General features: G+C 42.8%; 1 protein-coding gene across 1 annotated transcript in view; it reads left to right on the top strand.

Annotated features, from left to right (window-relative positions):
• Positions 1 to 7,920, top strand: part of LOC310984526 (tensin-3-like) — a 56,331-nt gene extending 48,411 nt beyond the window's left edge. The window contains exons 18-28 of the mRNA XM_083969746.1: positions 1,636 to 1,792; positions 3,039 to 3,502; positions 3,634 to 3,717; positions 3,925 to 4,056; positions 4,161 to 4,256; positions 4,900 to 4,977; positions 5,508 to 5,585; positions 5,695 to 5,863; positions 5,965 to 6,033; positions 6,381 to 6,410; positions 6,873 to 7,920. Of these exons, the coding sequence (XP_083825872.1) occupies positions 1,636 to 1,792; positions 3,039 to 3,502; positions 3,634 to 3,717; positions 3,925 to 4,056; positions 4,161 to 4,256; positions 4,900 to 4,977; positions 5,508 to 5,585; positions 5,695 to 5,863; positions 5,965 to 6,033; positions 6,381 to 6,410; positions 6,873 to 7,014 (1,499 nt within the window). The 3' untranslated portion in view covers positions 7,015 to 7,920. The remainder of the gene's footprint in view (positions 1 to 1,635; positions 1,793 to 3,038; positions 3,503 to 3,633; positions 3,718 to 3,924; positions 4,057 to 4,160; positions 4,257 to 4,899; positions 4,978 to 5,507; positions 5,586 to 5,694; positions 5,864 to 5,964; positions 6,034 to 6,380; positions 6,411 to 6,872) is intronic.
• The last annotated feature ends 6,436 nt before the right edge of the window (positions 7,921 to 14,356 follow it).

The raw sequence follows: 14,356 nt of genomic DNA, 5'->3' as shown, positions 1-14,356 counted from the left end.
TTTGATGAGGGAAACCAAGAAATCCCATTAGCCTCCGTAGCGTAGCTCTGAGCAGCTCGCCGCTCTGCTCCGCCGTTCTAAATATAGCTTGCACCGACAATTTAAAGGTAACGAACCTATTGCTATGACTATAGGGATTATGGCAATGGGCCAATTTGCCAAAATGTTGAACTATGCCTTTATGTTTTGAATCATATGGCACCAAAATAATGTTTAATCATTTTTGCATTATTTTGCATCAGATTATGGAAGAAATGAGAAGCTGTTTGCTGACAGGTGTCGATCCACACACCTGTAAACATGTTGCATTATGGGATTAACAGCTTTATCTCTTCATTTCCATTTCTGCTCCATGTTTAATAGCTTCAGATACAGACTGACACTTAACATACGTAACATAACTTTCACTGCGGTTGAGTGAGTCCTGCTCAGAACAGCTGCCAGGGCGTCCACACTTCCAGACATCTGATACACCGTACATAATGTAGGCATCATCGAAATCTGTGTGGGAGCTCCTCTGCTGTGGGAAAGTCTCATTAAACATAAAACCCTTTTCACCAGTGGAAGGAGACACTCAAGTAAAAAAAAAATGACTGGTTGTGGTTGAATCAAACTGTCAGGGGCAATAGGGAGGTATTTTATCTCAGGTCGTTAATATGTCAAACATCGCTTAAAACGCGCAGAATCTGACACAGTGAGTTGATAAGAAGCTCAGAGAAAATCAATTCATTCAATTTATCAATAATCAGCTGATGAACTTGTCTTAAACAAAGTAACATGGATGTATTATAATACTGTACATCTTTATACACACTTCCTGTTCAATGTTTTCTAATATGAAACAGAAATACACAAGTAAAGTGCAAACACCTATGCCTGGAAGGTCACGTAACTCTGCTGGCAGGGCTCACTAGTTACTGTTCAAACGTTCAGATAGTCTTACATTTGTACTTTGTGCGAGTGGCCGCGTTGCGTTGCGTCATTCACTCATTCACGCATTCCTCAAATTCATTAACAGCACACGTGTGATTATATAATCCACTCGAGATGCTGCATCTTGTCCAACACGACGAGTTCAAATTCCATCTCCATCTCTCGCCGGTGCTTGAATGGAGAGAGAGAGGGGTTAGGAGCGGAAGAGGGGAGGTGGGGGGGAGGAGGAAGGGAAGGGGGAGGTGGGTGTTCGTCCGAAAACAAGGAGCTCTTTATAATGACTGACTCTTTTCACTATGACTCATCGTGCTTCACAGGCCTGTCTGTGGCCTGAGGAGGCCTGTCCCGGTGTTTGCTGAATGACACACTGTGTTGTCAGAATGTCAGGGTGTCGTGTTGGGATGTTTGAAATGCCCTGCTACATCACACACACTCACACACACACAGAGAGACACACACACTGATATTTGCTGTCAATCTCTGCCTCATTCAAACTTGAGTTCCCACTTTTACCAAAGCAGCTTTTACAAGATCTGCAATTTGAGTTTAAAGAAAAAAAAATAGAAAAGAGAGAGATGAAGAAGAAGTTCAATACTATCAACTACGCTGAGTCTTTAATCCAAATAAAGGCAGGGCCAGAATGAAAGTAAACACATCTGAGAACTCATGTTTCTGTTTCTTTCTCCGGTTTTTCCTCCTCAGAAGCTCGTAGTTTCCTGGACGGTGTGAACCACGCCGGCGGCTCCTCGGAGGGAGACCTGTTCAGATCAGATGTGTCGGTCACTCCCGCTTCCTGTCAGAGGATCTTTGGCTCCATGTGCTCCGTGTCATCAGGAAGCCCTCTCCCACACACAGACAGGTACTCACACACTAACATGTTGTGTTTCATGGTTTGCATCAACTTCAGCAGTGGATTTTACACTCTGTGCTTCTCGTTTCAAACCAAACAGTCAATTTCCAAAACTTGTCACGTGCTGAGAAGTGATTTCAAATGTTTTAAAAAGATCCAAATTTTTACATTGCAGTTTTTTGCTTGTGTTTAGACGGAGATGTAACATTCAATATTATCTTTTATCATTAAAGTGATAGTTCAACATTTTGGCAAATTGGCCCATTGCTGTAATCCCTATATTCTTAGGTTTGTTACCTTTCCCTCATCAAACTCATCAAATACACAATCCAACAACTCCAAAACGCTCTGGTGGACAAGTTGTGACCTGCACATTCACCACGCTATGAGATAATAACACAACGTTACCAGACAGAGTTGTTTTAGAGGTAAATTCATGCAAAACCGCTGATGCACGTACCCGCCAGGTACAGTTTTTCAGCAAGCAGTCTCTGTATTTCCCTCTAACACCTCTGTCTGGTAATGTTCTGTTATTATCTCATAGCGTGGTGAATGTGCAGGTCACAACTTGTCCACCAGAGCGTTTTGGAGTTGTTGGATTGTGTATTTGATGAGTTTGATGAGAGAAACCAAGAAATCCCATGAGCCTCCATAGCATAGCTCTGAGCAGCTCACGCCTCTGCTCTGCCATTCTAAAAATAGCTTGCACCGACAATACCGGAAACGGACCTACTGCTATGACTATAGGGATTATGGCAATGGGCCAATTTGCCAAAATGTTGAACTATCCTTTTAAGTTGTAAACGTCAATTCAGGATTCAAGATATCAAAAAAACATGACTTTTAATGTGGTATTTTGTCCACATGTTGTACCCGTACCTGCCAACGCCACCATTTCCCCTGTGTTTATTGTTACTGCCTCTGTTTTCTGTTCCCTTTACTTGAAGTAGCCTCATTTCCATTGGCTGTGATACTAAGGGTGATAAGGGTGAAAGGCAGCTGGTGACACACATTGAGACTGAATAACATATCATCCAGTTCTGCTTAACTATAATTAAGATAAAAACATAATTATTTTCATGAAACATGTGGGAAATCGGGGCAGAAACGACGTATTTTAACCAACAGAAACAAAGTAATTCAGAGATGAGTATGAATGAGGAGGTGTTTGAGGACCGTCTGGGATTTCATTTCTTTTTGACTTGACGCTAATTAGTTAAAAACGTGTTTGTGTTCATGTCTGCCTCCTCTGCAGTGCTACCCCTCCTCCCATGTGGCATGACCGGACTCCAAACTCCCTCAACTCCCCGTACCCCCCCCAGCCCTCGCCCCCTCTCCCTCTCAGCACTCCCAACGCCCACAGTTCTCCACGGGGGGCTCTGAAAGCCCTGGGTGGAGTTCCCCCGGGGGTCCGCAGAGAGACAGACAGTCCGGACTTGTCCTCCTTGTTGTTGGGGAACGGGGGCCTGGATCACAGCCTGCTGGAGGCCATGGAGGGGCTCGGGACCCTGAACCTCGGGGGAGACGGGGGCCTCGCTCCGCTGCTGCCTGAGAAGAGGAGGTGGGGGGGTGAGGGGGGAGAGCTCGGCAGCTCCCACTCCCCTTCTCTGAGCGGGTTTTCCAGCCCTCACAGCGGCAGCAGCCTCAGCATCCCCTTCTCGTCTCCCATGACCCCGGATCCACTTCGAGGACTCAGCGGGGCCCAGTCGCCTGGATCAGGTAAACTCCTAAGTCCATTCATGTTTCTCCAGTACAAGTGGTTGCACTGCTCCTTTAAAACAGTCTCTTGTCATAATTTGGTCTGCAGCCAGTCTCAAACCTAACGTTGAGATTTAATCTGTGTCTCGCAGACTTTGGCAGTAAGCAGGACACTGTGAAGTTTGTTCAGGACACGTCCAAGTTCTGGTACAAGCCCGACATTTCCAGAGACCAAGGTAAATATTGGTTTTGGATCCAAACAGGAGCCAAACGGCCACTTCTGAGCAGATAATACAGCACTTGTGCAAAGGTTTTCCCTCCATATACAGTCTGGGCACGGCCGCCGCGGCTCTAACTTTAGCTTATCTCTGTTGTTTGTCGACTCTCCACCCCCCCCCCCCCCCCCCCCCCCCCCCCCCCCCCCCCCCCCACTCACTGAACAGCCATCGCGGTGCTTAAGGACAAAGAGCCGGGCTCCTTCATTGTCCGAGACAGTCACTCGTTCCGCGGGGCCTACGGGTTGGCCATGAAGGTGGCCACGCCCCCTCCGTCGGTGATACAACAGAGTAAGAAAGGTAACTTTTTCTTTCAAAATGCACCAATCTAAAGGTCTCAGAGTTCATATGTAAAAAAAACAAACAAACAAAAAAACCCTCTAACGCATGTGGTGTCTCTGCAGGAGGAGACATGTCCAACGAGCTGGTGAGACATTTCCTCATAGAGTGCACACAGAAGGGCGTCCGTCTCAAAGGCTGCCCCAACGAGCCCTACTTCGGTGAGGATCGTTTTATTTTGAAAGTTATAATAATAATATTTTATAATATTGTCAATTATGTTTAAAAAAATGACTTAAACACCTGTCAGATTAAAACAGGCCTGGTCATCACACCAGCTTATCACTCAGCCCTGTGGATGATGCTATTAATAATAACTATAAAACGATATAAACTAAACATTTTCAACATGTCAGTGTAAAATTCTTCTAAAGCAAAATGATTTACCAGCTGTGTTGCATTAAAAGGGATATCATGATCTATAAAATGTAATAAATCAGGACGTTATTGAACTGCGAAGTGCAAAATCACACTATACACTATAAAACGTCACACTATAAAACAACTCTCAACACTAAAGCTTCACTTTTACTGCAGTAAAACAGTGAAACATTAAAACTGAGATGACATTTTAATGTGCGAATGTTTTGATTTTGGAGCGAACACACTCATGTTACACATGTGACACTGTAGTCGTGGTGACATCAATATGTCTCCTCTGCCGCCCTCTAGTGGTCAGAGTCATGAGGTGCAGCTGGGTTTGATTTTTCCTCACACAATCACTAAGTTTAGTGTTGTGTTTGGTTTGTTTGTAAAAATATATGATAAATATGATTTATGCTTTTATTTTCGTGTCCCTGACAGGAAGTCTCACCGCTCTGGTGTGTCAACACTCAATCACTCCTCTGGCTCTGCCCTGCAAACTCATCCTGCCAGACAAAGGTATGTATAAAAAGAAAACTTTGGTTTAACTTAAATTTAAAAAAGGACATAAAGAGAAAGAGGGAACTTTGTATATATTTGGGTAGCACTGATGTTGTAATGTAAAACAATAGTAGAAAACAAAGAAAAACACGCACTCTCCAACAAAACTCTCAGGTATTACATCCATCCCATGAACGCTGTCTTTGTCTCCGTTAACAACCTGCGAGCCAAAAGATAAACTTAATGAAACAGAAGAAAGGCCAGCAGCACTCATGTCCTTCTCATTGTCCTTTATTGCATACTGCTGGCCTTTCTTCTGTTTCTTTAAGTAATGTAAAACAATAAAACAACCAACTAGCTGGAGTTTTCATGCATATTATAAATTAAATTATTTTACTTTTTGTGGCTTAAAATGTGTTTTCTTGCAGTTGCTGATGCATGAATGAAATTAACTTTTTCTAATATAAAAAAAAAGATAATTCAAAAGGTTGTTTTATGAAAAAATGTAGCAGCTCTCAACCTTGAGTGTATTTGTGTATGTGTTTCAGACCCTGTGGAGGAGCTGAATGACTCATCTGCACAAACAGCCACAAACTCAGCAGCTGAACTCCTCAAACAAGGAGCAGGTAACGACACCTATGACCTCGTGTCCACTTTAAAGTACACAAAATACCTTAGTGTTGTTTCTTAGTGAATAACTCCTGTGATTTGTGTTGTGTGTGTCTGTGTGTGCAGCCTGTAACGTGTGGTACCTGGGCTCCGTGGAGCTGGAGTCGTTAACGGGACACCAGGCCGTTCAGAAGGCGACCACGGTCACGCTGTCCATGGACCCCCCGCCCGCCTCCACCGTGGTCCACTTCAAAGTGTCAGCGCAGGGCATCACGCTCACCGACAACCAGAGGAAGTGAGTGATTGTCGCACACCTGCACAGTATAGACACAACACACAACTACACACACACACACAGACACACACTGAGCCGTCTGTCTCTGTTGGATCCTGCAGGTTGTTCTTCAGGAGACACTACGCCGTCAACACCGTCATCTTCTGCTCTCTGGACCCACAGGGCAGGAAGTGAGTACTGACACTTTGTTCTTATTAACGGCAACAACACAACATTTTTATATAAAAGACATGAGACGCAGGGAGAGGGACAACAAGTGACAATTCATATGATACAATGCATACTGTATGGTATCAAACATATTGTATAAGATGATTTGCATGAATTTGGAAGCGTTAATATGCAAATAATATGCAGTTATTTGAATTGAATTGAATTTTAACTGTTTATTGGTCAGTTTGAGCAGCGTCAGATATTGTTATTTATACATATTTTTTGCATGTGATGTAATATTAATGTAAATATACCAGACATAGTTTATTATTAGTTACTTAACCTTGTCACTCTGATTGAACAGATGGACACGAGGCAGCGGCTCCACTGCAAAGTAAGTTTTTTGTTCTTCTTTTGTTTTTTTGTCCTCATCACCTTTATTATGGTGCAGTATGTTTACATTTTAGAGTATAGTATATATTTCAATTTCATGTATAAAATATACTGTACAGTCTAAGGGACAGTAGAAACAATAGAGGAAGTTACTTTTATCAGGATGTGATTAGAGAAATAAGCAGGTAAAGTTTGGTCTCACCTCACAACACAACATGCAAAAGTTCTGTCTTTAGATATCAAACAGTACTGAGTCAGAAATGAATGCCCTTCTAATTAAGCTTAACCTATCTGTTTGGATATGTTTTGTCATTTGATTGTGATTCTTTTCTGTCATAAAAAAGGAAACTGCACTTCTTGCAGCCCAATTTAAAATCTGTAGACACTGAGTTAATAAAACCTGTAGAAATTTCTCCTCCTGCTCTTCTGTAAATGTCTCCGTCTGTTTCTTCCTTCCCGTCAGGATCTTTGGATTTGTGGCCAGGAAGTCTCAGAGCGACACGGAGAACATGTGCCACCTGTTCGCCGAGCACGACCCGGAGCAGCCGGCGAGCGCCATCGTCAACTTCGTCTCAAAGGTCATGATCGGGTCGCATAAAAAGTAACACAACAGAGAGAGAGAGAAAGAGAGAGAGAGACTCAAACTACAAACTGAGCCTCAGCTTCATCACATCAGTGTATTAAAACAAAGATGTCTTCAACAACTTTTCCTCCCAAGAGCCAAAACAGCACAAACACACACAAACACACACAGCAGCACCGGGTCCTGTTGGTCCATCCTGTTGTACCGACTGTGCTGCAGGATGCTGCCAGCAGAGGGCGCCAAGACTGTGACGTTAACCAACTCACCTGCAAGATGCCAAACTGTCTCTGGAGCTTTTATTTTGGAAAAACTTGTTTAAAATCCAGACACTTTTCAGAGAGGATCTGCTCTGAGAATCAGATTTTTGTCGTGTTAATCTCACCTGTTTTGTCAAACTCACTTTAAACTACACTGAGTTCACTTGTTGCTGGAAGTCACTGTCAAAAATCGCTAATTTTTTCATCTGATTAAACCTGAAGAATATCAAATATTCTGCACATAAATATACACGTTATAACGCTGAATCTTTTCCTCCTGGTGTAAATGTGTAAATCAAGTTTAAACATCATTTCATTTCTGTACAAAAAAAACAAAAAAAAACAGAGCTTTGTTTTATTTGCTCAAACAGAACCAACACTTGTGTCACATGACAAAGCCAACTACACGGTCGCCTTTGTACTTAAGATGGATTTATTGTGTTGTGTTTATATTTTGCTCAAAGTATTTATCCCTTTTTACGGATGTGTAAAAAAAAAATGCTTCCTTTTTTTCTTCCTAAATATACTTGTCATATATTTTTGTATATTAACACAGAACTGTACATTTAGGATGAAAGGCAGTGTACCTCAGAATTTATACAATAATGCCCCATATTATCGTGGGGGGAGAATATGATGTATTATTTTTACGTACAGTAACAGTGACCTAACGACATGATCTGCCCATGTGTACTTGTTGTGTATTACTAATATAGCTGCGACTGAAATACAGATTTGTACAGTTATAATGAAAAGAGTCTCAGTTTTTCTTTGAAGATTAGAAGAGCTGAAATACAGAAGGGAAATAGATAAACATAGAAGAATAGAATCTGAGGCCTAATTAAAGGATCAGTTCACTCAAATTACACTATAACATTTCATATTGATGGAGTGTATTTATTTATTTTCTAGTATTAACAACCTCTTGAAGCTTTAAACACAACTGGTGCATTCAGGGTCAATTTCAGGGTTCAGTATCTTCCTGAAGGACACTCTGATGTGTTTGGAGGAGGAGCCGGGGATCGAACCTCTGACCTTCTGATTAGTGGAGGATTCACCCTGGCCAAGTTTCCGTGATCATGTTTTAAGACAAGTCTGAGTGTGGTTTAATTTGTGGAGCTCACATCACTGTGACTTTGTAATGATTTCTTTGGTGGCAAGAAACTGGGGTCTGACCGATATGGGATCATTTGGGTTAATACCAATATTAAGGCGTGATAAAGTCTGATAACTGACTGATCAGCCATATAACTTTTATATAACTAACTTTTTTACAACTTATATTGAAAACAGCCTTAATGCAGCACTGCAGTTAAAGGGTTATTATTCCGGCGTAGAACAGAACAGCACCAAACGCCATCAACAGTACAAACAGGGTCCCATCCTTTATAGTCTATGGTCCCATCCCATAATATCAAACATCTGTTAGTTTTGCCTGGTTTCTATTGAAAAGAGACGAAAACAACTCACCCACTCTCCTCCAGCAACTTTCTGCGTCCAACTAACTGGTCTATACATTCAGCCGTGTTGTCCCTTCTGTGACGTCTGCTTGTTATTGCCATGGTTACACAGGTAGGCCGCTGCCTGGCGTGAAAGCGATTACCGAGTGAAGTAGATTGAGTCCCGCAGCTCAAGGATGAAAATGTGTATGTATTACTCCATGAAATGCAGTCAAAGTTCCTATGTATCTTGTCTATCAGTTTATAAAAGTTATTATCGAGTGTTCACAGGGAAATGAACGGAATTGGACATTTCTAACTTTAGATATTTGCGGGAGAGAATCACGTAAACACACGCGAGATTAGACGCGACGTCACACGCGAGATCGAAGGATGACGTTTGTTGCCGGAAGAGACTGACAACACAGTGAAGCAGACATCAACACGGCTTTGAGAAGAACGACGGCTGGTTTCATTTCGATGGGCGCCCCTATCAGTTTGAGACCGAGTTTACCGAAGACGAGCTGGTCGAAATGGAGGAGAAAAGTGAAAGAGGGAGAGATGCGGTGGAGGCTATGTGCTGGACCTGGGGGAAATCAAGTGGTCATGTGTGGTCACTGCCTGTCCATGGCCGCTGAGACTGATGTTTGTGCGGCCAGTCGGACTCGGACGTGTTTTGTCATTGCCTGGACGCTTTTGCTGGACGCGGAAAGTTGCTGCATAAAGTATAACTGGAGGAGAGTGGGTGAGTTGTGTTTTCGTCTCTTTTCAATAGAAACCAGGCTAAACTAACAGATGATTGATGCCTCGTATCATGTGCTGGGACCCTGTTTGTACTGTTGATGACGTTTGGTGCTGTTCTGAGCATTATTTGTGGCTATAAGTGGCTTTTTGATCGCGGTTTGCGTGAGGAGAAATAGACTGCGCTGTTTGTTATGGTGCGGCTTTTTGCTAAAGTTGCTACAACTAGGGAAGCTAGCGGTCAGCAGACTTGGACCATGGGTTAAATTTACGCCGGAATATCCCTTTAACCATTGGAAAAAATAATTCATAAAAATAACTAGTGGGCAAAAGCCTCTAATGAATCATGCACTTGCTTGTCATGAGCCCTCATCAGTCCTGCAGTGTTGTGTGGATCAAAACCATAGAAATTAGATAAAACCACAAACAGAATGAACACAACAACACTGATATAATCTTTCAATTACATCATTTCTAACTAACTAAACCAGACAGTTTGTAGTTCACCTGCAACACTGACACTGGCTGATATCAGCTGATTAATCAATAAGGCCCCAACCAGGCCCACAACCTTGACCTTTCTGACCTCTTTGGGTCTTATGTAGTAGTTATGGTTTACAGTAGTTGACCTGCAGACACTATTCACTTTCTTTTTTAGCTCTTCAACAGCTCTTCAGAAAAATGTAGGCTAAGGTTTCCCTAAAACAGAGCGTCATGGTCCGTCAGTCCTCACGCTGTTCTTCTTCATGAGTTAACAAAGCCAACTTGCTTTTCATGCTGTTTTTTCTTTTTTTCTGCTGCGGCTCTGCCTTCTGCTGCCTGCTGAGTGATATAAATCTATTCACTGTATTCTCTGCTCCACCTCACATTGAACTCGCTCAGCTCGTTTCATGGACTTTAACTTTGTCTGTCTGCCATTTGGCACCGTGCAGGTAACGTAGACCCAGTTTATTAGAGGCTTTTTTTTTTTAGTAGCCAAAAGCAGCTGCAGCATCAGCAGCTACAGCTGGAAACAGGCTGCAAAATCAATCCAGTCATCCTTAAGTCAAAAGAGAGAAGAAAAAAAAAAGCTCCTTGGAGCCGAGGGGAAACTGCAGGGCAGAACTGTCTGTGGGTTTTTACGAGCAGCTCCTTTGACTTTGCACATCATTATTTGATCTGTTGTGCTTCGAGCATCGCAAACGTAATTACAGTTTCTTTTCACTGCGTCCGGAGATCTCAAACCACATGTGCACGACTGAAACTGGTTGGATTGAACTGACCCTTTAATAATAAAATACAATTTAAAAAAACCTGTAGGAGGTGTAGTTTGCAGTTTTGCCAATAGATGCCAGTAACCAGCCACCGAAGGGTCACACTTCACATGGAGTCAAAGTGCAAGTGCAGGAGGACATATGACACAAATATTCACCTCATGGAGCTTTAATAAGAGTTGCAAGAAACATTTTGAGATGAATTTGAGCAAGTTCATCAACCTGTCAGTGGCACACACACAACAATGTCAAAGTGTGTCCAAGCCTATGAAAGAGAAAACAACCATGACAGGAGGGCGATTGAAAAGTGTGATAGGTCGCTCAAAGACCTGCTGATCTGTGTGTGTCTTGGTTTTTTTTTTTTTTTTTTTTTTTTAGTGCACCAGATCATCAGATACGAGTTGTGAATGAGGCTCTTATTCAGATTCCCTGTCTCTCTCTGTGAAGGAGGGAGCCGGAGAAGTGGAAGTGAAAGAGAAAAGACGCGGGGACACATCACCCGTCACTGTCCTGCATTGCAAGTCCTGCCTGGCAATGAAGGGTGGGTGGGTGGGGGTGTGTGTGTTGTAATGGTGAGTGTGTGTGTGTGTGGTGGGGGGTAGGGGGGCATAGTTGGTGGTGGATGACCTCACCATTACGGGAAACTTTCCCACAGCCTGCACACAAAGAAGGCCGTCAAAAGGTAAAAAGGATGAGAGAGAATAGAAATTTAACACAGTGTGTAAAAAAAAAAAAAAAAAAAAGGAGGCAAAGTGCAGGAGAGGGGGTGGTGGGGGGGGGTCTTCTTCCCCTTTTCAGACGCTCACAGATTTCTGGCCTTGATAGAAGCTCCACGTTGGCTCCTGTCCTCCTCTCTGTGCTGCTGAGTCACCTGCCGCCATTTTGTGCCCCCCCACTCCTCCACCCCCCACTCCCCACCACCACCACCAACCAATCCTCCTGGCTTGGACGTCTGCTTGCTTGCACTTCCTGCTGCTGCACTTCCTGTCAGAGTCCAACAGCACCTGGTGGACTGGGCGGTTTTGACAGCCGCCGCCACCGCCGCTGCTGCTGCCGACCCTGCCGCTGCTGCTGCTGCTGCTGCTGCTGCTGGACGACATCACATTCCTGGCATTGCTTGCTCCGAATGGTGTTTGGAAATCCAAAAGGCCAGCTTCCGTTCGGGAATGCCTCCCTCACAGAGTCCCTCTCAGCCTCTGATCCCTGGCCTCCTCTCACTTTATTTGAGTTAGCTATTTAAAGCCTATGCTAAGTGCACTGCTGCTGCTGCTGCTGCTGCTGCTACTGCTGCTGCTGCTGCACAGGGGAGCAAACACACACACACACACACACACACACTCCATCTCACACACTAAAACCACACCGACCCACAAATAATCCCTCTCCTATTTTTAATTTGGTGGGCAGAAGGAACACAGCCTGCAGGGCTGACTGTGACCAGGCCGACAAACTCGCTGATTTTCTCTTTAATTTGTCATTTGACGCTTTGTTATTGCACCGAACTTGGTTAGTTTGTAATTAGCATAGGGCAATAAGATGATATATATAGTGCTGGAGATTTTTTTTTTTTCTTAAGGAGTTTATAGTGTTACTTATAGTGCACTATTTCCATTTTATGCCACTTTATACTTAGACACCACAAACTTTTAAAGGAATATTTTACTTTGTAACGACACTACACTCATTTACAAGTCGCATATTAAGATTTTATATGTCAAAGGTGAACATCCTTTTCATTATAATGCAATTTCATCGATGAAACTACACATACAACACCATATAGTAGGATGGTACACTTTTTGTACAGCCTGATATTGCAACAATCCACCATTATAAATGTTGGATGACATAAAGATACAGTGTTTACTTATATAGACTTTGCTCTTACTTGTTATGACCAGTACATACAAACTTACGCAGTGCAGAGAAACTTAGTTCAAACATGGCCTAACTTTATGTTAAATTTTGTAGCTGATCCTACAGAGAACTCTAGTGACTCGGTATCGGAAAGTGATGTCATGCTCTAGTTGTACTGAAGCTAGCTCACTGGCATATTCAGTTTTAGTGGAGAAAAAGAAGTGATGAAGAATTAAAACAAGACAGATGGGTAGAAGAATGAGCTTTGATGATGAACTTGCAAAATTTCCTCAGCAGCTGCAAATGCTGATGTTGGTTAATAGCAAATTAGCTTCACAAGTAGCTCCTTTAATGCTTCTTATACAACCGAGATAAAGCATTAATGAAATAACTTTGCAATGAACAGGACATTTTTAACTCGTTTCCACAAACACACTTCTGAACTTTACAGAAAAACAACTTGTTTTAGTGTTTTTGTGCTGAGACACCAACACTCCACAGGAACATGTGTCTAATACACAACACACTGATGCATAGTTTGTGATCGTGGCACACTTTTACAACGTTCACACACAGACATGCCTCCGGCCTATTTTATGAGCTAGACACACACACACACACACACACACACACCCTCTGCATGCCAATCAAGATTTCTGGTCTACGTGTTCTCAGGCACATGCTGAGAAAGCAGTGCCTTTATGGCCGGCCTCTTCATTGCATTGTCTCTGGTATGACTGACTGAAACACACTGTTTCACACACACACACACACACACACACACACACACACACACACACACACACACACACACACACACACACACACACACACACACACACACACACACACGCACACACACAAAAGGCCTGGGTACTTGGGTATCAGCGTCAGTCTTAATGAACCTGTCTCCAGGGAGCGGGGCCGGGGTAATGTCCCACACAAAGAGCTCCCGCTGGGCCACCGAGCCAACCAGAGGCCAACAGATTAACTTGCATTACATCAGCATCCCCACAATACACCTAATGAGGGAGGGATTATCTGTGTGTGTGTGTGTGTGTGTGTGTGTGTGTGTGTGTGTGTGTGTGTGTGTGTGTGTGTGTGTGTGTGTGTGTGTGTGTGTGTGTGTGTGTGTGTGTGTGTTGGCTCTCATGCCATTGCATCACTAATTAAATGCCATGACTCACTTTTGCTGATTCAGTGTGCGTTTGGCTACGTGAAAATGGTCGCGCTCGGCGGCCAAAGCAAATTTACGTTAAAGCTGCGCTCGTCAAGACTTTACATCCACAAATGATGTCATGTCATGTCAACGTTATTGTTGGTATTATGATGATACTTTTTTTTTTAAGTGCTGTAATAGAGAGGAGATACATTTCAGAGTTCAAAACCAGGAATTTTCAAGTTTAAAGTCACAAATTTGCAAGAAAAAGCTCAAGAAATTGTGTGTTTTTTCTATCAAGCAGGAAATACATCCACACTTTGCATGGCTGGTCCGACTTCATCTATTGTGCATTCTCAAAATCTACCTTTAATTTGGATTCAGCAATAAGGATGTACTTATTATTTCAGCCCAGAATCAGCTCTTCCAAACTCATGTAGACATGTTTCCTTCATTCATAAAAAAAAAGAAAGAAATTGGCATTTTCTCATGCAAACTTGTAAGTCCTTTCCTCTAAGATTGTGTATTTGACATACCGGAGAGCTTTTCTCACATAAATTTGCAACTTTAAACCTGAAGATTCTCAGTCGTTAATATAGAAATTTACCACAACCTCTCTTCCAGCCTGTTTTTTTCATATACAATGTTCATAGTGATG

This window comes from Trachurus trachurus, assembly GCF_905171665.1.
Source record: "Trachurus trachurus genome assembly, chromosome: 4".
Taxonomy (NCBI): domain Eukaryota; kingdom Metazoa; phylum Chordata; class Actinopteri; order Carangiformes; family Carangidae; genus Trachurus; species Trachurus trachurus.
This window is presented reverse-complemented; position numbering and strand designations above follow the sequence as displayed.